General features: G+C 51.6%; 1 protein-coding gene across 1 annotated transcript in view; it reads right to left on the bottom strand.

The window, feature by feature from the left end:
* Nucleotides 1–26,225, bottom strand: part of LOC144752864 (histone acetyltransferase p300-like) — a 381,934-nt gene that overhangs the window by 295,823 nt on the left and 59,886 nt on the right. Inside the window, exon 2 of the mRNA XM_078640701.1 lies at nt 19,401–19,659. Within this exon, the coding sequence (XP_078496827.1) occupies nt 19,401–19,659 (259 nt within the window). The remainder of the gene's footprint in view (nt 1–19,400; nt 19,660–26,225) is intronic.

Raw genomic sequence — 26,225 nt, 5'->3', positions numbered from 1 at the left:
GGCGGCTGTGGGCCTGCGGGTGGCGTTGGCGTCCGCTGCGCCGCTCCTGGCTCAGCTCTCCTACTGCTACGATTGCCCACAGTTCACGGCGGCGCCACCCTTTCCTGCGCCTTGGGCGGACACTTGTGGCGATAAACGCGGGGACGGCCTGTCCCGCCTGGGTGAAGCCGGGACCTCGAGTTTCGCGGCCTCGGGCCTGAGCCGGCCTCCTGGGACTCCTGCATTGACGCTCTATCCAGGGGCCTGGGGCCTCCAGCACTAGTGGCAGTACCTAGGGGGTCCTGAGCCTTGTTGGGAGGAGTGCCGGCCCTGCCCGGTGTGCGGTCCCGGCGAGCCCGCGTTGGGCCATGACCAGAACCGGAGGTGGCGGCCCGCCTAAGCATTGCCCTATTGATAAATTCACGGGGCCTAGTGGTGGCTCCGGAGCGGCTGGTGGCAGCGGTGGCCCCGGGCCGGACAATGCGGCGATCCTGGCGGCCATCACCCAATCCCGGGACACGCTTGATGCTAAAATCGGAGCGGTGGGAGCGGATGTCGCGCTGTTGCGCCAGGACTTCCGGAATGCGGTGGGTCGGATCACCGAGGCCGAGTCCCGGATCACGGTGACCGAAACGGACATTGGCGCCCTAAAGAAGCGGTTGGCGGAGGTGGAGGGAGCCCAGAAGACGTTGGCGGCCCGCGTGGAGGATGCCGAGGGGCGCGCACGGAGGAACAACCTCCGCTTTATTGGCTTTCCGGAACGGTGCGAGAAGGACGACATGGAGGGGTTCTTGACCCGGTGGCTGGAGAGCTGGCTCCCCGAAGGGGTGCTGTCCACGTGCTTTGTTATCGAGAGGGCGCACAGGGCCCTGACCCAGCGGCCGCCGGAGGGTGAGCGTCCCAGGCCAGTCATAGCCCGGCTGTTGAACTATCACGACCGCGATGTCATCCTGCGGGAGGCGAGGACCAAAGGCTCGCTCACCTTTGAAAATCGTACCATCAGGATCTTTCCTGACTACACGAAGATGGTGCAGCAGCAGAGACAGTCCTTTGTGGCCGCCAAAGCCAAGTTGAGGGGCTTGAAGCTCCAATACTCTCTCCTATACCCAGCCCGTCTACGAGTGGTGCACCAGTCCAGGACACATTTCTTTGATTCGCCTGAGGAGGTTTTCCGTTGGACCGACGAGACGGTGCAGCTCCGGCCGCATGCCCAGCCGGGTCTGAATCCGGGCGGGTCCCAGAGGTCATCGCCGGAGCGGACGAACCGCCAGAATCGGAAGGGTCGACACCGGAGGTCCCGGTCTCGGAAGCGGTCGGCCTCTGCCAGTGCATCGCCGACAGGTGGTGCGAGAGACTCGGAACACTCTGATGCCGGCGGTTGAACTCTGATGGGACTGGGCCTTGTTGCTGAGTGCTGAGTTGCCCTTCATAGGCTGGTGAGACTGTTCTATTTTGACTTCCCTATACCAGTCTGTTCCCGTTTGCGGACTTCTATCACTTTTAGCGGGAGCACGGTGGGGCTCGGGAGGCACCTTTTGTGGGCCTCTGACCCTCACGGTTGTGAGTGTTGTGGGGGGGGGGGGGTGTGTGTGTTGATTGGGGTGTTGGGATCCATTGGTATGGCGGGCCCTGGGTTCTCCGTTCTGGACCCGGGTCTCTCCATGCCGCGACAGATACTTCAATGTTCTCTGAGGTATTGGGGTGGGGGGAGCGGGGCGAGGGGGGATGTTCTTTTGTTGCTAATGGTTGGGGGGGTTTGGGTCTGGGGGGGGTTGCTGAGTGTTGGGGTTGGAAGGGTGGGACCACACGTGCCTATGACTGTTGATTTTGTTGCTTTGTGGGGTGCGCCGGGGTGGTGTGGAGGGCCGGGTGCTGGTCACTGTGTTGATTATGGCTGATTATACGACTATGTCTCCTCAAAAGGCCCTGCGTGTTGTGACATGGAATGTGAGAGGAATTTTAGATAAAATCAAGCGAGGGGCTGTGCTACGATGGGGGAAGAGGGAGATGGTGGACGTGCTGCTGCTTCAGGAGACCCACATGCTGGGCTCCAAGGCCCTTAGCCTCCAGAGGTTTGGTTTTCAACAAGTGTACCATGCGGGTTTCACGAGGGGCTCGCGGGGGGTGGCTATTTTGGTGCACCGCAGGGTGTCTTACGTGCATGAAAAGCAATGGATTGACCCTCAGGGCCGATATGTTTTCATCAAGGGCCTGCTGGGTACCGAACAGGTGGTGTTTGGTAGCGTGTACGCCCCCCCCCTCTCCAATGGGCCCTATCTGAGCGGCTGTTCGCGCTGTGGGACGAGATTCCGGAGGTGCTGACCATGGTGGGAGGTGACTGGAATGAGGTTATGGATGTGGGCCTGGATCGTCGGAGGCGGGTGCCTGTTGTGTTGGATCCCCCCCCCCGCTGCTGCTCCAACCAGATTGCGTGCAACTGTGAGTGGCCTGGGATGGGTTGATGTGTGGCGACATTTTCACCCTGCTGCGCGTGAATTCACGTTTGTGTCGGCGGTGCATGGGTCCTTTTCAAGGCTGGACTATCTGTTTGTGCCGGGTGCCTGTCTGAGTCGAGTCAGAGATGGTGTGATACTCCCCAGGGGCCTATCTGATCACTCCCCGGTCCTAGCTACCATGACCCTCCCTTCCAAACGACAGCCGTTTAGATGGCGGATGTCGTCCTGGCAGCTGCAACGGCCCGAGTACGTGCATCACCTGCGCGAGGCGATTGATCATTATTGGCGTGAGAATCTAGTGGGTGATGTGGATGCAATGGTGGTGTGGGAGGCACTGAAACCCACGTTGCGGGGTATTGATATTGCTTGGTGCGTGGCTGCTCGGCGGAAGCATCGGGATGCCATTGTGACCGCTGCCGCCCGTGTAGAGGAACTGGAGCAGCGTGGTAGTCTCGGGGGCGACGAAGGTATGGTGCGGCGGCTCTTGCAGGCCCAGCAGTCGTACGCCTCCGTCCTACGTGATGAAGCCCGGCAGGCGTGGCTCGCCACGCGCAGCAGGGTATACCAGTGGGGCGACAAGTCCTGCACTATGCTACATAGATTGTGTCAGGCGACCTTCCAGCCTCTTGTGTTGCCGGGCCTTACGGCGGAGGACGGCTCCATTATGACTGACCCAGCCCTACTGGCGGCTAGCTTTGCCCGCTATTACGAGACGCAGTACGCCCCTTGTGACCACTTGGAAGAGGGTGGGATCTCCGCATATCTTGATGACCTGCTACCACGGGCCGTTCCTGATGAGACCAGGACTGCCCTGGACGCCCCGCTCACGGCTGAAGAACTCGGGGAGGCCCTTGGTCAACTGAATACCGGGAAGGCGCCCGGCCCGAGCGGATACCCGTGCGAATTCTATAAAAAGTTTCACGTCCAGCTGGGGCCCCACTATCGGCGTGCCCTGGAGGCGGCGCGGGCTCAGGGGGAGCTGCCGCCGGACTGGCGCCACGCCGAGATCGTGGTCTTCTTAAAGCCGGGCAGGGAGCCGGACAGACACGACTCTTACCGGCCTATTTCCCTGTTAAACATCGAGGCTAAGATTCTGGCTAAGGCCTTAGCGAACCGCCTATTACCCCACATTACTGACCTGGTCCACCCCGACCAGGCTGGATTCATGCCTGGGAGGGCCACCCGGCATAACATCCGACGGGCGCAAGCGGCAGTGGATGCTATGGGTGTTAGAGACGAGCAGGCGGCACTATTCTTGGCGGATATGGACAGAGCCTTTGATTCTGTGAGTTGGGTATACCTGTTCGCCCTCTTAGCCCGCCTCAACTTGGGGCCGGTTTTCCTGTCATATGTCCGTCTTCTCTACACAAACGTGACGGCCTCGGTCCGAGTGGCCGGAGCTACCTCTGGGCGCTTCCATATAGGTCGAGGTACTCGGCAGGGTTGCCCTCTGTCCCCGTATCTGTTTGCCCTTGCCATGGAGCCCCTGGCGTCGCGGGTACGAGTGGATGCCCAGTTGTGTGGCTTTGTCTGGAATGGGGACCTGACGGATAGGATTGCGCTGTATGCGGATGACGTCCTCTTCTTTCTCACCGACCTACAGCTCTCGGGTCCCCGGGTCCTGGAGATTATGCGCGCGTTCGGCGAGGCCTCGGGTCTTCGTCTTAACCTTAATAAATCGACCCTGTGGGTGCTGGGTGGCGGAGTGGTTGCTGACCCCTGGGCTGCGGAGTTGCGAGTGGCGCCGGATGGCCTGAAATACTTTGGCGTTTTCCTATCGGAGTCGCGGGTCGTGGCCTGGGCGCGTGGAGTCCTGCCGGTGTGGGAGCGGGTACAGGCCGATGTCAAAACTTGGTCCAGGATGCCGCTCACTATCTTTGGAAGATCGGCCATCTTCAAGATGGTGGCGCTTCCGCGTCTCCTATACCAGCTCCAGAATTTCCCGTACCCCATCGGCCTAGAGTGGTTCCGTCAGGTTAACTCGGTGTTGGGTCGCTTCCTATGGGATGGTGGTGCGGCCAGAGTGGCATTGAGGACGTGTTTTCTGTCCACATACTGTGGCGGCCTGGCCACCTCGGACCTCCTCTCCTACTACCAGGCTTCCCAGCTACTTGTTCTTAATGAGTGGTGGTATGGCGATAGAGGTGATCCGGCCTACGCCCTGGAACGATCGCTCATGGGTGATCGCACGCTCCACACCATCCTATATTCGGCTCGCCTGCGTCGTGGGTTACCTTCGGTCACAAGGGTGGTCTTTGCCATGTGGCGACAATCCTTGCACCGCATGGGATGGTGGGGCAGGTTGACGGCTGAGACGCCGCTTTGGCATAATGGTCTGCTCCCGGAACTGGCGGCTTTGACCGGCTTTGAGGGTTGGGAAGCCATAGGGGTTACACAACTGGGCCAGGTCATGTCGGGCACAACCCTCAAATCCTTCGAGGAGCTCCGCACGGAATTCCAAATGCCTCAGTCCCAATTCTTCCGCTATCTTCAGCTGCGACATGCCCTCACCCCGAGCATCGCCGGCCTCGACTCCTTGCCAGAGTTTAGCCCGGTCGAGGCTAAGGTGTTTATGGGAGACTTGGGAGACAGGAAGGTCTCCAGGATATACCAGACGCTTATTATCCACTGCTCCTCCACCCTGCACTCTCTTCGGGAGGCATGGGAGGTGGACGTGGGCCCCCTCGATGAAGACGATTGGAGGGAGGCGCTGGAGTCCCCACGTGGAACCGCCATTGCTGTCCGGCTCCGGCTCATTCAATTCAAATACCTGCATCGAGCTTACTATACGCGTGAACGATTGTGGAAAGCTGGTTTGATTGCATCCCAGGAATGCTTGCGCTGTGGGTCGGTGCCTGGGTCCCTAATGCATACTGTGTGGACGTGTGGCCGGCTGACTGGGTTCTGGAGGGGTGTGTGGAGTTGCCTGGCTGAGGTGCTGGGCTGGGACCTTCCTCGTACCCACCGGTTGGGCCTACTGCACATCATGGAAGGGGTTGGGGGTAACATATATAAGCGCCACTTGCTGCTATTAGGGCTGGTCGTGGCCAAGCGGGACCTGGCCCGGGCATGGAAAGCAGTGAGGGCCCCCCCCCTGTCTGCATGGAAGGCTGGGCTGGATTACTTCATGGGCCTGGAGAGGCCGATCTTTGAAGCGCGGGGCTGCCCTCGCAAGCACTACAAAATTTGGAAGCGTTGGGCTGACTACCGTGGTCTATCCCTGGACCCCCCAGCGGAGCGAGAGGAGGACATTTGACCACAGTGACACTATTGGCCCGAAGCAGCATCGCCCTGGTGGCGCTACACCTACTTATTTTTCTTTATTGCTTTCTATGTACGTGTGGTGGGGGGTTTGGGGGGTGTCTGGGGTTGGGGGGGTGGAGTTGTGGGTTAGGGTGGGTCACTGGGGAGCTTCTATACTGAGCCTATTTTTTTTTGAGTCTGCTCCATCATTTACTGCCTATGTAATTGCTGTTTTGATATTGTTGTGGTGTTCTTCGGTTGTGGAGATGCCACATTCTCAATGCTCATTTGCTCAATAAAATTGGTTGTGAAAAAAAAAAATGTAGTACTTTTGGCGTACACATTCCTTGTACGGGCTGCTCTTTCCAACTTGAAACAGGGCGAAATGTTTAATGATTCTCAGGCCACACATAGTGAACTCACCGGTCCGCGCAGCTGGTGAAACAAGGTGCAAGGGGCACAGAGTGGTGAAAACGGCAACACTGAACACAAGCATTTGCAATGCAATAGGTCTCGCATTTGCGAGAGTTTAAGCTATTGGCATTGTAAATGACAATGCCTTTCATTTATGTTTTAAAAACCAACACGTAATTAAAAGGCATTGCCATTTACAATGCCAATAGCTCAAACTCTCACAACTGCGAGACCTATTGCATTGCAAATGCTTGTTTCACCTCCAGCTGGGCCGAAGTGAAGGGGCCATCCGGCCTTCTTTTGTTTGTATATGCTGACTGGGGGCTGCCTGGAACCTTGCATTTAAGTGTAAATGCCACAGAGGGAAACAAAGCGATACAAAAGAGGATGATGGACGGAGCATTTGAGCAAATCAAACACTCACCCCCAGTCAACTGATCTGGATTTAATCCATCACCATTCTTTAGCCCACTCAGCCACCCCATTTCAGACATGGCCATATGCAAATCAGTCTGACCCTGTGCCTCATGGGAACAGTCCAGCCCGAACTGCCAAGCCATGTCTTCCATGGACCGGAAACAAGCATCCTGGGACCGGTTTCGGATTCATAATCCTCATCAGCCAGGCTATCTTGAATCCAGTGGCCAAGTGAGCAAGGGACTCACGTCTGAGCATACCCTGCCACACTTAGGGCGAACAAAGCGATACAAAAGGGGATGATGGACGGAGCGTTTGAGCAAATCAAACACTCACCCCCAGTCAACTGATCTGGGTTTAATCCATTACCATGCTTTAGCCCACTCAGCCACCCCATTTCAGACATGGCCATATGCAAATCAGTCTGACCCTGTGCCGCATGGGAACAGTCCAGCCCGAACTGCCAAGCCATGTCTTCCATGGACCGGAAACAAGCATCCTGTATCGCTTTGTTCGCCCTAAGTGTGGCAGGGTATGCTCAGACGTGAGTCCCTTGCTCACTTGGCCACTGGATTCAAGATAGCCTGGCTGATGAGGATTATGAATCCGAAACCGGTCCCAGGATGCTTGTTTCCGGTCCATGGAAGACATGGCTTGGCAGTTCGGGCTGGACTGTTCCCATGAGGCACAGGGTCAGACTGATTTGCATATAGCCATGTCTGAAATGGGGTGGCTGAGTGGGCTAAAGAATGGTGATGGATTAAACCCAGATCAGTTGACTGGGGGTGAGTGTTTGATTTGCTCAAACGCTCCGTCCATTCAGTTGACTGGGGGTGAGTGTTTGATTTGCTCAAACGCTCCGTCCATCATCCCCTTTTGTATCGCTTTGTTCGCCCTAAGTGTGGCAGGGTATGCTCAGACGTGAGTCCCTTGCTCACTTGGCCACTGGATTCAAGATAGCCTGGCTGATGAGGATTATGAATCCGAAACCGGTCCCAGGATGCTTGTTTCCGGTCCATGGAAGACATGGCTTGGCAGTTCGGACTGGACTGTTCCCATGAGGCACTGGGTCAGACTGATTTGCATATAGCCATGTCTGAAATGGTGTGGCTGAGTGGGCTAAAGAATGGTGATGGATTAAACCCAGATCAGTTGACTGGGGGTGAGTGTTTGATTTGCTCAAACGCTCCGTCCATCATCCCCTTTTGTATCACAGAGGGAAACAAAGGCATACAGCTTGCCTTCTCTTCACATGTACTTAAGAGAGGCAAGCTTTTGCCTTTGTTAGGCTCCATGGCATGTCGGAGCGGAGTCTGGTGTTGTTGCGCTGCTGTACGTGTTCGGCTGTTGTAGGTGCGGTTGGCCGTATGGCTACTACAGGTACCGTTGGGCGGCAGTTGGCAGTCCGATACAGATGTGTTTTGTTGAACGCACATGGGCTTGGTGATTGTCAGCCCATGCGCTGTGTCGTCTATGTTGTGAAGGACGGCTATATGTGGCGTGCCTTGCTGGCGAGTACTTTCGGCATCCTTGTTACAGCACCTACCTGTGTGGCACTCCTCCTACCCCGTGTTCTGCCTTCGAGACAATAGCCCGTTAATGTGCCTGTTTTGAGCAAAGCATTGCCACATAGGAATAAAGCAAAACGAAACAGTGTGTTGTTTTTTCACACTGTCACTGTGGTCTGTATTAAGGAGTATATTCAAACCCTGTTCCATAGTTGTAACGGAGGGGGGGCCGCACTCCCCACAGAACAGGGGTTTCAAGGCTTTGCCGGGGAACTTACAAAACCCCCACCCTCTTTTCTGCCTTTCACAGAACGAGCTACCATCAGCGGAATACAGTATCAAGACATCGGACGAGGATGATAACCCCTGGCCCTTTAACTCACAGTCTCAAGAGGAGTGGGCGGGACTACAGAAGACGCTCCGACGTCAAATACGGAAGCTGAGAGAGGCAAGGTGTGCTTGTTCACCCGGAGTGTTTGGAGAGGCGAGGTAGAAGAGGAGCAGAGCAGAGGAAGGAGAACCCGATCGGAGGAAGAGGAGAGTGGAAGAAGACCGGAGGAAGTGGAGTCGAGAAGAGAAGCGGCACCTGTGACGGAGAATACGCCAGGAGGCCAACGTCCCCACGAGCCGCCCCGCCACACACCCGGGGGAGGTGTGTGGCTTACACAGGTACGGGGCAGAATTGCAGGTTGGGTTGGGAGAAAGGGTGGGTCGACAGCGTGATCTGGTTCCCCTCGTCCCGGTGTACCCTTATCCCCGAGCACATACACCCTTCACCGTACTTACGCCCCGAGTGTAGCACACGGGTTACTTCCTCACTCCATTCCCCTAACACCTGTAAATATCCTGGACAACACCCCTGACACTTCTCCCTGTTTGTTTAACCTACCGAGAGGCACCACGGATCTGGACGAGACCCTGTCCCGGAGGAGCAGGAGGAGCGAGGCCACCAAGACAAGGACCCCTAGGACCAGCCGAAGCCGATCCCCACGCCGGGCAACCCATCTAAGAAAGACCTGTACTGACTTTCTGTTCGCCTCAATAAAGCCCTCTAACTAAGACCCGCCTATAGCCTATTCATCCCGCGCCCATTACAATAGTGCAACGCGTCGGATGCAGCGCTGAACGTTTGCACCCGCCCCCTCCTTAGATCACACCTCCCACCCTCATTAGAGCATCCTGACGACGACGCACATTATTGTTCATCATGAACATCTAACCGTCTCAGGTGGTTGGTCGCCTCCAAATCTAAGCTCTAAACCAAGAGTCAGAAATCAAATCAAACAGCACAGAAATGCAATATATTGGAAATATATCCATTTATTTTATTTATTCAAAGTACATAAACATAACTTGAAAGCAAACCTGTTTTAATCCGTTTCAATTATTTATAATTTTTAGCTTTTTATTCATAAAACAGAATAATGAAAACCAGAGAGAACATTTTTCCCAATTGTTAGTTCAATTTTGATTCGGTGTCTGATAGCTGCAGTGCCAGATGTTGAAATAGACCTGTAAATGCATATCAGATCTATAAATATATGTATGTGTCAAGACAATTTTAAACATGTGGCCTTTGTGCAGTATTGCGAAGGGACATCTTTTCTCCCTGGGAGTTGGTGTTTTGTAATGTTGACCATATGAGAGTTCAAGTTGGGTCTTTTAGGAATGGGTATGATTTGCAAGGTATGAGTGGTATGTGAGAAGTTTGATTGTGTGATGCTATGGAGTTTGGGGAGACGGTTCTATTTGCATGTATTTATGCATAAATCATTGCTTTCAAATTATGTTTATGTTCTTTGAATCAATAAAAGACAGAGATATTTCCAATATATAGAATTTTTTTGATGTTGGATTTGTTTTCTGACCCTTGGTTCAATTATTAGAGCGTAGTTTCAAGAGTCGGTTGATTTTTTTTTCCTTCCATTTTTTCAGTTTCCTTCTCCCACTCCAGTATTAGTTTTCTCTGCCGGGACACCCTTGTGTTTATATTTCAGGTGCTGCCGTGGTGAGTCAGCAAGCACGTCTCGAAACTTTTACTTGCTGCAGTCGTATCAATCAATCAATCAATCACAGCATTTATATAGCGCGCTACTCACCCGGAGGGTCTCAAGGCGCTTGGGGAGGGGGGGTCCGCTACTGCTCGAACAGCCAGGTCTTGAGCTGCTTCCTGAAGGCGAGGTGGTCTTGGGTCAGGCGGAGGTGGGTCGGGAGGGAGTTCCACGTCTTGGCGGCCAGGTAGGAGAAGGACCTTCCTCCTGTGGTGGCTCTTCGGATGCGGGGGACGGCGGCGAGGGCGTGGTTGGTCGATCGAAGCTGGCGTGTGGGAGTGTAGAAGTTGAGGCGGTTGTTGAGGTATCTTGGGCCTTGGTTGTGTAGGGCTTTGTGTGCGTGGGTGAGGAGTCGGAACGTGATTCTCTTGTTTACCGGGAGCCAGTGCAGGTCTCTCAGGTGTCCGGAGATGTGGCTGTGTCGGGGGATGTCCAGGATGAGTCTTGCTGAGGCGTTCTGGATCCGCTGGAGTCTCTTCTGGAGTTTGGCGGTGGTTCCGGCGTAGAGGGAGTTGCCGTAGTCCAATCGGCTCGTGACGAGGGCCTGGGTGACCGTCTTCCTGGTCTCGGTGGGGATCCACCGGAAGATCTTACGTAGCATGCGCAGGATGTTGAAGCACGACGAGGAGACGGCGTTGACTTGTCTGGTCATGGAGAGGGAGGAGTCCAGGATGAAGCCCAGGTTGCGTGCGTGGTCTGTCGGTTTGGGTGCGCTGCCCAGGGCAGGGGGCCACCAGGAGTCGTCCCAGGCGGAGGGCGAGGATCCCAGGATGAGGACTTCCGTCTTGTCTGAGTTCAGTTTCAGGCGGCTGTTCCTCATCCACTCGGCTACGTCTTTCATCCCTTCGTGTAGGTTGGCTCTGGCCGTGGCGGGGTCGTTGGTGAGGGAGAGGATCAGCTGGGTGTCGTCGGCGTAGGAGATGATGTTGAGGTTGTGTTGGCGTGCGATGGCCGCAAGGGGGCTCATGTAGACATTGAAGAGGGTGGGGCTGAGCGAGGAGCCTTGAGGGACTCCGCAGATGACTTCGGTGGCTTCTGATCTGAACGGGGGGAGGCGGACTCTCTGTGTCCTTCCGGCGAGGAAGGAGATGATCCATTCTAGTGCCTTCTCTTGGATTCCGACGTTGCTGAGTCGCTGCACTAGGGTGCGGTGGCAGACAGTGTCGAATACCGCGGAGAGGTCCAGGAGGATGAGGGCCGCTGTTTCTCCGTTGTCGGATGTCGTCGGCGGCTGCAATCAGGGCGGTCTCGGTGCTGTGGTTGGCCCGGAAGCCAAACTGCGAGAGGTCAAGGGATCCGTTCGTCTTGAGGAAGGCGGCCAGCTGCTTCTTGACGGTCTTCTCGATGACTTTGGCCGGAAACGGGAGGGGCGAGATGGGTCGGTAGTTTTCGAGTTCGGTGGGGTCCGCGGAAGGTTTCTTCAGTAGAGCGCTGAGTTCGGCGTGCTTCCAACTCTCCGGGAAGGTGGCGGTGTCGAAGGAGGTGTTGATGATGTCCCGCAGGTGGGGCGCGATGACAGCGTCGGCCTTGTTGAAGACGTAGTGAGGGCAGGGGTCGATTGGAGATCAGGAGTGGATGGAGTTCATCGTGCGTAGGGTTTCTTCGGTGGTGATCTGGGTCCAGGCTCGGAGGGTGGTTGTGGGCGGTGCAGGTGCGGTCGTGGGGTGCGTCGGCTGTGTGCTGAAGCTGTTGTGTATGTCTGCGATCTTGTTGTGGAAGTAGGAGGCGAGGGAGTTGCAGAGGTCTTGCGATGGGGTGATGTCGTTGTTTTCGGCGCTGGGGTTGGAGAGCTCCTTGACGATGTTGAAGAGTTCCTTGCTGTTGTGGGCGTTGTTGTCCAGTCGTTCCTTGAATGCGGTTTTCTTGGTGGCGTGGATCAGTTGGTGGTGTTTTCGAGTGGCGAGCTTGAGGGTGGTCATGTTGTCTGGTGTTGGGTTTCTGCGCCAGGCTCTCTCGAGGGCTCGGCAGTTCTTCTTGGAGCTCTTGAGTTCGTCGGTGAACCATGGTGCTTTCTTGCTGCCGGGTCTGCTGGGCGGGGTCCTCAGTGGGGGGAGGTCGTCTGCGCAGTTGCTGATCCACTTTGTGAGGTTGTTGGCGGCCTGGCTGGGGTTCGCTGAGCTGGCGGGGGGGTCCCAGCTCAGGGATGCGGCGAGCTGGTCGGCAGTAATCTTGTTCCAGCTTCTGCGTGCAACCTGTAGCTGGTGGTGGTGGATCGTGTTCTTTCTGAAGCTGAAGTGGACGCAGCTGTGGTCCGTCCAGTGGAGTCTGGTGGTGTGGCTGAAGGCGATGTCCTTGCTGGAGGAGAAGACTGGGTCGAGTGTGTGTCCGGCGCGGTGGGTGGGGGTGGTCACCAGCTGCTTGAGGCGGAGGTTGTCCAGCAGAGTGGTGGTGTTGTGGTCGTTGTTGTTCTCCAGGTGGAAGTTGAGGTCCCCGAGGAGGATGTAATCAACGGAGGGGAGGGCGTGCGGGCTGATGAAGTCGGCGATGTCTTCGCTGAATTGTGTGCGTGGTCCCGGGGGTCTGTAGATGAGGGTGCCTCTGAGGGTGGTCTTGGGGTCGGTGTGGATCTGGCAGTGCAGGTGTTCGGCGGTTGTGAGGGTGTCGACGGTGTTGGTCGTGATGTGGATGGTGTTCCTGTGGATGATGGCGATGCCTCCTCCGGTCTGGTTGCCGCGGTCCCTCCGGGAGATCTTGTATCCGTCCGGGATGGCGATGGCGATGTCGGGTGCTGAGGAGGCGTTCATCCAGGTTTCCGTGAGGAAGGCGACGTCTGGTGATGTTGAGTCGAGCAGGCTCCAGAGCTCCACGGCGTGTCTGTGGACGGAGCGGGTGTTGAGCAGGATGCACTTCAGGTGGTTGGTGCTAGTTCTCGGCTTGGAGGGTGTGGTTGCCGTGCAGGTCCGGATGCCGGAGAACTTGCAGGAGAGGCAGCTGAAGGGCCCGTGGGTGCGTCTCGGGGTGGCTCGGTAGCACCCAGGGATCCGGCCGGAGTTCAGTGCGTTGAGTTCAGTGGCGTTGTAGGTCCGGCGGGTGGGCTGGTGTCTGCGGGGGCCAGGGGTCCTGGCGCTGGGCGCGGTCCAGGCGCGGACGGGCGCAGACGGGCTTACCTTTGGCACGCCTTCGGCGCACAATCGGCGCGCACGCTTCGCGTTTGCCACTCTGCCATATCTGGATAGTGGGGGGGGGGCGGAGCGAGGGAGGAGCAGCTGGGAGGCGGGAGCAGGGCGGCGAATGGGAAGGGAGTCAGAGGGAAGGGGGCAGGGCAGCAGGGGGGCAGCGGCTGGGAGCGGGGAGGTGGCAGGAAACGCGACCGGGCTGGGCACAACAGAGGGAGAACAAAATAATGAATAAGCAGAGGGCAGGGGCACAACGGGAGGACAGCAGAGAAAATACAGTACAATGAAAATTCAAACAGGGAACAACGCAGCGACAATACAATAAAAATTAAACAGGGAACAACGCAGCGACAATACAATAAAAATTAAACAGGGAACAACGCAGCGCAGCAGAGGAACTACCACCGCAGCAGACCAGGAGCACAGCTGCGGGCAGCGGCGGCACTCGGCGGGATCGGGGGCAGCCTGGGCTCACTCGCAGAGAGTGTGCGCGGTGCGTGTGGTGACCGGCCCAGAGGGTCAGAGGTCTGTGTGCTGCTGTTTTTCCAGAAAAGGAGCGCTGAGGATGAGGGCTTGGGGAAGGGATGGCCTATCTGGCTTCACACAATGAGGCTGCTTCGGCTCTGTTTGCTGGGTTGTGTGCCCGGTGTGTCCGTATTGATGACCAGAGCTCCTTCCTCATACACGAATCCGCACCACATCCATTGCTGGCATTCGGAGGGTGTCCGCAGAGAAGCACGCGCCGCTGACCCGGACATCTCTAAATCCAGGGTTCGCAGGGGGGAGACCAGAATCAAGGCTGACCTCTTTCGTGACTTGCAGTTCAAGGGTCAATGGCACTTTCAATCCTTCCCAGGCCGATGCATCTAGTACCTTTACCCTGTGATGACACACACCTTAACACAGCACTTCTGAGTGCAGCGCGAAGGGGGGGAGGGGGACAGGGGGGAGCTCTGTACCTTTGACATGGTTTGCACTAATTGATTTGAGCCAGAGCAGCTGGTACTGCATGGCACATCTGAAAACTTCTGGCCTGCTCTCTCACCGTCTGCATCGATGATGCAGCTTTTCACAGCAACCCGCTCGCTGTCTTTTAAACAAGACGTATGCCACTGGCAAAAACGAAACCTGTAGTGGGGCGGGACTTCCGTCTTTTGCCAGAAGCCCGCGCCCACAGAGTGCCTGGCCAGAGAAGCAGTGGAGACGCGGGGCTGCAGAAGTCCGGAGTGGCGGTGAGTGGGCCTTAGTTGTAGGGGAGTGGGGGGTGGGTCACAGTGCGCTTGTGTGTGTGTGTGTGCGCTTGTGTGTGTGTGCGCGCATGCGTGTGCGAAAGCAGGGGGAGGTGTGGCTGTGTGTGTTGGAGCTTCCCAGGAGACAGGCGATGTGCACACGCGCGAGCGGCCCGCTCGGATTCTTGAAGATGCGCGTGGCCATCTCTTGTCTCCTGGGAAGCTGAGCCGGTGACTATAGGTCTCTGGCGAGACCGCGCTTTCGCGCGGTAATCGCCACAAGACCTAAAAATAAGCTTCGAGTTTTATTTTAAGACCACATCTTCGCAAAAAGGTAAGCAAGTTTTTCAGGAAAATACTTAATTCCTTTCAAAAGTTGACACTTTTCAAAGGATGTATGACGTTATAACGCATACCTTTACAACGCAATTTTTACAACGCAGGATCCATTACAACGAACTACCATTACAACGCATTTTTTTACATCGCAGATGCCATTACAACGCATACCATTACAACGTAAGTATTGGTAAGTATATATTATTTTTTAAAATGTCAATAATTAAAATATATAATTTAATTTAATTTTAGTTTTAATTTATTTAAAACCCAAACCTACCCCATAACCCTAAAATACCCCTGTACCCCAAAACCCAAACCTAGCCCTGAACCCTAAAAATACCCCTGTATCCCAAAACCCAAACCTAGCCCTGAACCCTAAAAATACCCCTGTACCCCAAACCCCAAACCTAGCCCTGAACCCTAAAAATACCCCTGTACCCCAAAACCCAAACCTAGCCCTGAACCCTAAAATACCCCTGTACCCCAAACCTAGCCCTGAACCCTAAAATACCCCTGTACCCCAAACCTAGCCCTGAACCCTAAAAATACCCCTGTACCCCAAACCTAGCCCTGAACCCTAAAAATACCCCTGTACCCCAAACCTAGCCCTGAACCATAAAATACCCCTGTACCCCCAAACCTAGCCCTGAACCCTAAAATACCCCTGTACCCCAAAACCCAAACCTAGCCCTGAACCCTAAAAATACCCCTGTACCCCAAAACCCAAACCTAGCCCTGAACCCTAAAAATACCCCTGTATCCCAAAACCCAAACCTACCCCTGTACCCCAAAACCCAAACCTAGCCCTGAACCCTAAAAATACCCCTGTATCCCAAAACCCAAACCTAGCCCTGAACCCTAAAAATACCCCTGTACCCCAAAACCCAAACCTAGCCCTGAACCCTAAAAATACCCCTGTATCCCCAAACCTAGCCCTGAACCCTAAAATACCCCTGTACCCCAAACCTAGCCCTGAACCCTAAAATACCCCTGTACCCCAAAACCCAAACCTAGCCCTGAACCCTAAAAATACCCCTGTATCCCAAAACCCAAACCTAGCCCTGAACCCTAAAAAATACCCATGAACCCTAAAAATACCCATGTACCCCAAAACCCAAACCTAGCCCTGAACCCTAAAATACCCCTGTACCCCAAAACCCAAACCTAGCCCTGAACCCTAAAATACCCCTGTACCCCAAAACCCAAACCTAGCCCTGAACCCTAAAAATACCCCTGTACCCCAAAACTCAAACCTAGCCCTGAACCCTAAAAATACCCCTGTACCCCAAAACCCAAACCTAGCCCTGAACCCTAAAAATGCCCCTGTACCCCAAAACCCAAACCTAGCCCTGAACCCTAAAAATACCCCTGTACCCCAAAACCCAAACCTAGCCCTGAACCCTAAAAATACCCCTGTATCCCAAAACCCTAAATAAATTTTTTTATTTTAATAAATTACCAAATTAGCAAAAATAATTAATTAGAACAAATAATACTCTAGTATTATTTTTAAACCAAAAACAAAAGTTTAATTAATTCCTTTTTTTTAAAATTAACACATTATTTTCAAAAATTACAAAAGTATTTATAATAAATCTAAAATCAAATAATATTTTAAAGTTATTTTACATTTAACATACTTTTTACTATAATGCGTTGTAAAAGTACATGCGTTGTAAAGGTACTTGCGTGGTAAAAATATGCGTGGTAAAAGTATTCATGGTAAAAGTCTTTACGTTGTAATAGATGCGTGATAATGGTATTGCGTGGTAAAAAATGCGTGGTAAAGGTTGTATACCCTTTTCAAACATTGCAATGTTAACCTATAGAGGAAAACAACAATGCAGTTTCACGGCTAAGTACACAACTCACAGTTACAGTCTTCGGGGTTTAAGATCAACAGAGGGCAAGGTTTACGTAAGCACAAAGGCTACACCACCGGGACTTGGGGTGCTTGAAGACATGCTGCTTGCAAGTAGGTAAAGCGGCTGCTGGGTTCAAGCTTCAGAGGTTAGGGCAAGCACAAGGCAGCACCAAACATACACAGGGGCGACAGAGTGCAAATACAGCATCGGGCATCCAATACAAGTGAATGGAGGAACTTGTTTGGGAAACAGGCTGCAGTAGTTGAACCAGAGGTTGCTCGAAGTACACCAGCAACAGAAGAGGAAAGTTGGGATGTTGTGGGTCATAGGAACACCGTTGGTCGTGCTCCCCAAGGCATGGGTGTCCTATGACGTCGGGTTTTTCTAACCCAGGCCGGATGCGGAGAGCCTTTGGATTCCCACTGCAGGCGTCAATGTGGAGTCCAGGAGGGGTAAGCCAACGCTGGACTTGGGCTTAGGAACGCTGGGGAACATTTTCTGGATCTGTGGCCACCTGGACAGGGGCTGGAGGCGTCGGGTGCAGAGTGGTAAGGACTTGCGGTTACCAGATTCTTTTGTGTAGATTTCTTGGGGACAGCTCCGCTGTCCTCAGGAGTTCTAGTCTTTATAACAGGCAGGCAGTCTTTCTCAGGTTTTGGAGGTCGCTGGCTGCAGGACAGGTGTTGTCTTCTTTGTAGGGTCTTTGAAGCTACAGACAGGCTGGTGCGAAGTCAGTGAGTGTCTTCAGTCTTCTCTACAAAGTGTTGTCTTCGTCCTTCTTATGTCAGCAGGAACTCGTTTCAGGGTCAGAGGGAGCCCCTAAATACTAGATTTAGAGATGTTAAACGGAAGTAGTAGGTAGGGACCAATCGGTTCTTTACCTGCGGTGTCTATACCCACTATTATGCTACCCTTCTGAGAGAGGGGGCATAGTCCGAACCCTGATTAGAGAAGTCCCAACATCCTCAAGATGGGGGGGCAGGGGACTACTAAGTGTGCCTAACTTCAACTGTAACACCTAAGGGGTAGAGTTGGTGAAGGGGGGCACACCTCCTAGTCTTTTAAAGTTTCCCGCTGGGTCTCTCGCCCAAAGTGGGGTCTGAACCGGTGGAGGCCAGCTGGTGCTAGCAGCAGAGGCTGTGGTTGTGCTACGAAGGAAGAAGGCCTTTGAAGCTTCCCTCTTGAACAATGTGACCATGCTGGGGAAGGAGGTGTGCCACCTCCGTCCAAGATGTGATTTGTTTCTGGCTTCTCAGACGGAGGGCTCCCGACCCAGGGGTCCAGAAACATGTCTGGTGGGCACAGGCTGAGTACAGCTTTTCAAAGACCACACCAGGCTTGGTAGGTTTTCAGGGGGCACCTCTAAAACGCCCTCAGCCTCAGAGTACATGGTTTAATAAATCCCACGTAGGCATCAGTGTGAATTTTTTTGAAGGAGTTGTTTGTTAGCAAACGCTCCCGGTTTCAGTGATGCCATCATGAGGCTGGGGGACTCTGGTTGTCGAGTTTCCAGCCCATGTATTCTCTATGGCTTCCCTGGTACTTACAATATTTGAGAATGGACTTAAGTATTGCGGGGGCATATCTGCTCATGAAGATATGCCCATACCTGTGATACAGAGCACCCTGCCTTAGGGCTGTAATGCTTGCTAAAGGGGTGACTTACCTATACCTTAGGCCGTGCTGGCTGGCATTGCACCCAGGCAGAGATTTCGTAGTTTTTCACTACACCAAGGCATGCAAGCTGCAGGGGCAGTGGCATTGGCGATGGGGGACCTTCTTCAGCTCTTATGACCTAGGTACCCAATGTACCATTTACTAGGGACTTGCAGGGGGCTGAAATTTACCAATTGTGGATTTGTTTTAGGGAGGGAGCAGTGGCACAGGGGACCTGGTTGGCAGGGACTCCGTGCACTACAATCAAAACCACATCAATTTCTAGGCACAAACTGCGGGCTAACTCAAAAGAGGCACTTTCTCACAGTCCCATGTTTAGAAAAATTCCAAAAGAATGACAGATAATTTTTAAGTCGGGCTTGACAGTACTGATATCTGCAAGTCATATTGCGACTGATCTTTAAAGTATTTAGAGAGAGGCCTTGCTTCCACGCAAAAAAGTATTGCTCTCTCACCTCTTGCTATTGTCTATCTGTTGTATTGTTCTGGCTTTCTGGCTTCCAGAAATGATTCCCACTGGAAGGCATGAGGCACTATTTTGCATCTAAAAAAATACCCGGTCTGTCACATTCAATTATTTAAAACTAATGTGCATCCTATACAGAAAGCAATCCAAGAAAGCAAATCTAATATGACAGGCTTTAATGTGACAAACAGGTTTTGTGCATGCAACACATGTAGACAATACTTGTGAATGCCTGTGTTTTTATGCGTTGGCACATAAAAGCTGACCTACTGTCTTTGGCATTCCTTGAGGTAAGGGCATCCACACTTCAGAACATAATTCATAATGGCATGCAGAAACAGGAAAATCACATTGTTGTTGGGAAATTAATAAAAACATTTGTCCAATAATCAGATTATGCTTGAACTATTTTACCAAGCCATGTTGGTTTACTTGTTCTCAATTCAGTGCAAGGAGACATTAAAGGTGAACAAATACACCGTACAAGAATAAATAAGTCAAAACAACAAAACATAATTTGACTATATTTATGCAATACATGACTCAGAATCATTGTAAAACGTTAAGAGGTCTAATGAGGTGAATCAGGGAGTGACAGACAGCGAGGGATTCTCCTATGAAGACCATTTACACTCACCTGGATCTGAACCGCTGGCCTGAGATTTCCGGGAAGTTGTGGCAGATGACGTATTTGGACGAGGGTTAAAGACATTATACATTTGTTCCTGCCCAGACAACCGATCCTCATCTCTGGATTCCATCACATAGGAGCTGCCACCACTGACTCGACTACTACCATATTCACTGAAGCTGCCGCACCCACGAAAGAGGGCCATGTCATCCTCATCCACCTCCATCTGATCAGACATGCTGTCCATAATGGGAGAGGGTGAGAACTGCCAAGAGGAAGATAAGAGTGACAATCAAGGAATATTCTTCAGCAGTTTGAAAGAGAAACTACCAGGAAAGAAAAACCTTGAGAACGAGAACCAGTACATTCATAAGGAACTACCATGAAAGGAAAGTCAGAATTCAAACTTGTATTTGAGCACCTGGCACGCAAAAACTGTCAAAAGAGAACAATGAAAATTAGAAAAAACAACATTCATATAACACCCTCGGGGAAAAGAACTACCAGCGCGAAAACATAGGCTTGCAGGCAGTGGCGGCTGGTGACATTTGAAAGTGGTGCGGCGGAAACTGATAATCATACAGCACCGTAGCGAGCGAGCGTAGCGAACGAGCCCGAACCCCCTCAGGAGGGTTCGGGGGGATTTCCCCCCGAGAAAATTTTGAAAAAATAGTGGAAAAATTGTGCATTTTCAAGCAAATTTGAGAAAGCAGGAAGGTTAATAAAGCAATTGTGAAAGTGCAGGTATTACATTATTAAAGAGCTGTCATATAACATAGGTAGCTGCTTATTCAGTATAACCACAGAGCTTCATAACAGACTTCAAGATACAATGCTGAGAACCTCAAAGATTGTTTTGATTTAAACTGCACACAACAAAAGAACCAACTAAACAGGTTCAGGTTGTCAGGCTTTTTTACCAGGTGCTGTAAATAAAAATATAACAATTTATTTTTGAGACATTTGGGTAATCAAACAAAGACTGGGGGTTGAAACATAACGGTACCATTTTTACCTTGCAGTATTCAATAGCTAACTGTTGTATGTTAGGATTTTAACTTACGAACTGCAAGTGACAAAATGATTTCTCTGACAAATGCAGTGACTCACTGACCTATTTACAGCATTTTGTGATCTGCATCAGGTACATGTTTGGGCCTGATATATTTTTACTAAAGGGCTGCGATCGGTCTGTTACCCAAGCATTGAAAATGTAATAGGTCGCGCCTTTGATTAAGTTAAAGGCATTTGGGCTTTGCTAATAGTATTGTATAGCAAAGCAAATGGCTTTAACTTAATGAAAGGCCTATATTAATGCTGCTTTGCAAGCTGCAAGGGTGTACAGTGCGCCCCTCTATTAATTTTACATGTAAGCTAATGAATGAATGAATTCTCTTACTACAAATGCTTTCCCTTCACAGACATTCCTGCCTCATATTCGATATATAAATGAATGAGAAATAATAAATTGCTGCCTTGCGTGCTGTGCTGTAGTACACACTGCTTCTTCATCAATATAAAAGTTAAACTAATGGATGAATGATTATTAATGCGGCTCTGCAAGCAATGGAGGGCCCCTCCATTAATAATCCATTTAAACTCATGCAAGGATGAATATCGAAGCTGCCCATCAGCTGCAGATGACACTGGGCCTCATCATCAGTACTAAAAGTCAAGCTAATCAATTAATATTAATGTTGCACTGCAGGATACTCTGGATGAATGACTAGGACAGTGTGCGTCATCATTAATATCGAAGGCTAATCAATGATTATTACATGTTCTTGTATGAAAATCAGTGTGTCCAGCCAATGAAAGCTATTGTAATCAATGCATATTAACGCTGATGTGCAGGACGCCCCACTCCTTCATGAATAAAGCTGGCTAAACAATTAATATTTATTCGCTCTTCGGGCTGCACTGGCCGGCGTGGTGCCCCTTCGTGGTAGAGGGCCGTGAATATTCGAGTGACCAATGAGGCTTAATGTTGCACTGGAGCGGTATGCCCATTCACTATTAATAAAGTCAGATGCATCAATCAATATTAATTATATGGTGGCTGCACAGGAAGGGTATTATCAATGAATAACATAACAATGCATAGCAAATCATATTTTCAGGATGCGAAGGGACAGTAGTGTGCCCAGATAGTAAAAGAAAAGCTGTGCTAATCATTGGGTATAAATGCAGCCCTGCAGGGCACACAGAAAAACACTGTCATGAATAATATTTTAGACAGAACAATTAATATGTATTCTGCTCTTCAGATTGTCTAGAGAGGACATTGCGCCCATCACAAATATTAAAGGTAGGCTAATCAGTGGATAATAATGCTGCTCTGCAGGCTGCATTAAAGGACGCATCAGCCCATGCACTAGTATTAAAATCAGACAAATGAATGAGGATATTCATTCATTCAGCCAAGGCTGCACAGGGATGAAACCATGTAAAAAGTCAAACAATGCACATTCTTCTCTTCAGGCAGTGAAGAGACATGATTACAGTCACTAGAATAAAAGTTAGACTTATGGGTGACTGCAGCGGCCACTGTGACTGGTGCGTTTTGCGCTCGCGTTTTTGTCAACGTTGAATTTAACCTAAATAGACATTTAATTCGAGGCAAGGCACTGGAGAGAGTTCAAGTTCCGCTTGCCTTGGATGTATTGTCAGATTGTGTGTCTGCTGACACAGGGCTGGTGCCAACACGAAAACAAACATGAGGGCAGCGGAGGGGGCGGTGGCACTCACTGGAGAGCATTTCTGCTGCTTGAAATAAATTGCTGTGGGCGACGGTTGACCTCCTTCACATCAGGAACAGGGATGATCATGTGAATCATATCATCCCTGTTCCCTCGGTTCAACTTCAAGGAACATATAATGCATTATATGCATCTCGAACAGTCCAAATGGAGCTTCCTCGGCTGCTGGGGAAAAAGGACCACCACTTCCCCAAAGATTTCTCCCCGAGCAGCTCTCCCAGGAACTCCCCCTGCTTCTTCAGAAAGTTGCTGAGCATCTTGTAGATAAAGACACATCAAACATGGTCGCTCTTTTAAATGACTTAGTCAGGTGCAATTTCCCCAAAAGTAAATACATTAAAAAAAAAAATCAGTATGTTCACACTGTACCATATTGGAGCCTATTATTCACGACCTACACAGGTCCTGATTAAGGAATTTCTGAGTTCTATTCCAGGGCAGAACATGCCAAAATGTCCTGAATGTAGAGATATGCACGATTCACAGGGATCATCTGCGTACAACCATCTGATGGACAACAAAGTGAAAAACCTCAAAACCACTCACCAGAATGCCATAATGGCTAAGCTAGCGTGGCCGCCCTAAATGTGTAAATTAACTGCTGCAGTACCGAGGCGGCTGAGCCTGAGCTCTGCTCATGAGCTGAGCACTGCGGTGTGTGTACCCAACACAAACTACTGAAATCTAGACGTGCTGAGGTTGTTCTGCTGCGTGATTAGTTTGTGGGACTGTACGCTGTCCCTTTACTGCGGCTGGAAATTGTAGATTTTTTTCTCTTTTGCTGAAGCTCATCTAATTTTGAAACGAGCAAATATCTTTTGGGACCGTGGCAATTTATTATTTCTCATTCATTTATATATCGGATATGAGGCAGGAATGTCTGTGAAGGGAAAGCATTTGTAGTAAGAGAATTCTCGAGTGACATTTAAACTCAAGTATTATAAAGGAAATGATTGTGCAGAATCATGCAATAATTACTGGAAGTTTCTTATTTGAAGTCAGGACTTCAAAGAGGAAGATCTTACAACTGTTGTGTGGCATTCACTCTACGTCAAAGAATAAGTGTATTCCCGCGCCCCCACGCCCCCAATAGGTTAGGATAATATACATACTGTACAGTAAGTAAGATACAGATTTCCCCAAACTTGACACACGCATGCCTTTCCACCCACGCAGTCCCACCATTTCAATGTTTCTGTGCGCGGGGCCTGGTGTTAAAAGGCTGATTCATCGGACCGTTCCACTAAAGTACAGGAAGTGAAGGAATAACATGGGGTCGTGTCTCAATAGGCACTACTGAGTACCTGCATCTCTTTAATTTAAAAGATGGAGCGTATGTATGCACTTCTCAGCACTAATGCAATACATTTAATGGGAGCGTACCGGCACTTCTCAGTAGCAGACAGGTACTCGAAATGTGAGCACCTGCACTCTTCTATGTCCATTTAAAGGCAGCTCTGAGACTCTTGTACGTAAACTGCCATATATTCGTAAACAATGCCTTGCATGTTAATTGGCCTATCAGAAACCATGGTCTTTTAAAGCACAACTTAATACAATAACTTAGCTGATGTAAACAAAAATCTGGGCCGAGCAAGCATCGCTTCATTTTAAACACGCACACATTTATCACACTCTGTGAATGACTGTGCTCAAAATACATGTTTTTTCCATCACTGCACTGCACACAAATCTAAAGATGCCAGCCACACCAACAAAAGTAAGAATATCGGGTTCGAAACCCCTGCACTCTGTCCCCGGTGCTTAAAGGGGGTGTTCAGGTGTTGGTGGAAATACATGTGGAGTGTGATTCGAAACTTTGAGCAGCCAGCATTCGCAGTGAGATCTGTCGGTGCGTCTCTCTCTTTCTGGACTAACGATGACAACATGAACCCGGGGGACCGCGCTCTGCTCGGAGCTTATTCTAGCTAAATCCACACAGAGCCGGGGTCTGCAGCGCTGCTTCTCGACTCACGCTCAGGACGTGCCCGTAAGCCCCCCCAACACCCCCGACTCAATGTAGCTGCCCTCCTGACCCTGCCCGCGAGCCCCCCTGAGAACAGTTCAAGACTGCAAACACGGCCACGGGCCACCGACGAGCCACACTCAGGCGAGGGCCACACTTTGGCTAGCGGCACGCACGGGCACAGTCCGAATAAAAAACTTACGTGGTCTGGACCGCCGTAGCATCTGGGCACTGACTGGGCACACAACACAACTGCACTGGTCAGCAGCAGCAGACAGGAGCACACCACAACGACGATGAACTGCGGAGCAGCGGGACTGGTCACTCACGCGCTGACTCTCAGTGATTAGTTTTACAGTCTACTTTCACGTTTCACTTTCACTTACTACTACACACGCGCCACGCGCGGTGACGTCGAGACAGCGTTCAAATGGCCAATCACCTCGACATGGCTGGATATAGCCATATGGTGATTGGCCATACAGTGCGGCCCCTCAGCTGCCAGCCAACACCCACACGCGGCACCATCCTGCTGCAGCAGCCAATCCTGGCGCAGCGTTACCAGCAACACTGTGCCAGGATTGGCTACGTGCAGGATACTATCTGCCCTTTTAGAGACCGGGGGCCCCGGGTCCCTGCCGGACAGTGCCTGTGCTAAAGAGGGGGGAGGGAAGGCCTACCACTGCAGCGCATGCGCGGGCCAGTCGAAATTGTGAGTACTCCTTCATTCCACATGCGTAGTCTAAGTCTCACTCTCCGACACTGCTCCCTTTGCCTGTGCGCTGACTGTCACTCTGCCGCAGCCCCGCCCCCACCCACCACGGCCCACTTCCATATACCATGCCCGATTCTGTCGGGCTTGTCCCGGCCGGTAGCGCGCAGTGCGCTCAGAAATATAATCAGACCGAATGCCTTTGTGAAAACATTGTCAAATGCATGTATTGATTTAGTGCGGTCGTCCCTGGCTAGTGGGGCAACGCCCCAACGCCCCCAATGGACGCACCGCCACTGCTTGCAGGTCCCTTCTATCCCTCACTCTCTGGATTCCACCTCCGTGCCTGTTCATACCTTAAAAGACATGTATATGCCCATCACTGCCTGAGCGACCCTCTCACAACATAGCGACCAGTGGCACATCTAGCTTTACTCAAGCTCCCTCCAAATCATTGGTGCCTCTTGAATTCTGCGCACGCCAATGACTCCATGACATTTCCCCTAAGAGGCCCAATTGTCTGATGCTTAAGGTAAGATCTACTGTCTGATGTAAAGCAGTTCAACTAATATTTCATTGACCTCTTACATAACTCCCCTTTTTTAGGTCGAGGACCGTCGCACTGCGTAGCAGTGGGCGGAGCCAGAGATTTAATGTTTCTTAGAGGGGGCTTGGAACCCGCCCCTCTTCTCCATTGGCTGGCCTCGTAAATGCTGGCCAGCCATTGGAGGAGAGGGGTGTCACTCCCTTTAAGCCCCGTCTTTTTCGGATTCGGGGGCGTGTTTTTTAGGTTCTTTCTATCTGTGACGTCATCTGTCACTCACCCAAAAACACGCCCCCGATTCCGTAAAATTCGGAGCTTTGCGGCAGCCATTTCTGCCCTGTTTAAACCCAAATGGGCAGCTCTTGCAGCCTGCTCCCCAAAATGCTGTGATTCCATTGCTTCTTACACAAGCAGTTTAACGTCTTACTTTGTCCTATCCCACAAGCCGTTTACTTTGTTTTTGTCATTTGCACACAAGCCTCCCGTACTGTAGCGGGGAGCCACCTGCGTATTTACCGCTTTTATTAGGATTTTACCAGCTCTGATGCATATATATATATATATAGCTAAAACAAATCCGCTTCCAGGCCCAAAATGGCCACCTAGCGGTGAGCAAGTCCTCTGGAAGTTTTCTTCAGTTTAAACAGAACGAGAATTCAAACAATTAAAAATGGCCGACAATCTGAAGCAAGGGCTTTCCGTCTCCGTTTAACGATTACGGTGTTACGGCAGAGGCTCTGTTGAATGAAGAAAGTTCCCAATACAAGATGGCCGTGACGCCCTTTTATACTCTAAAGAAGGTCAGGGGTCAATGAAAGATGGCGGCGCCCATCAGAGGAGCAGTGCGAGC

This window comes from Lissotriton helveticus, chromosome 1_1, assembly GCF_964261635.1.
Source record: "Lissotriton helveticus chromosome 1_1, aLisHel1.1, whole genome shotgun sequence".
NCBI classification, from domain to species: domain Eukaryota; kingdom Metazoa; phylum Chordata; class Amphibia; order Caudata; family Salamandridae; genus Lissotriton; species Lissotriton helveticus.
The sequence above is the reverse complement of the archived record's forward strand: the minus strand, read 5'-3'. Positions and strand labels throughout refer to the sequence as shown.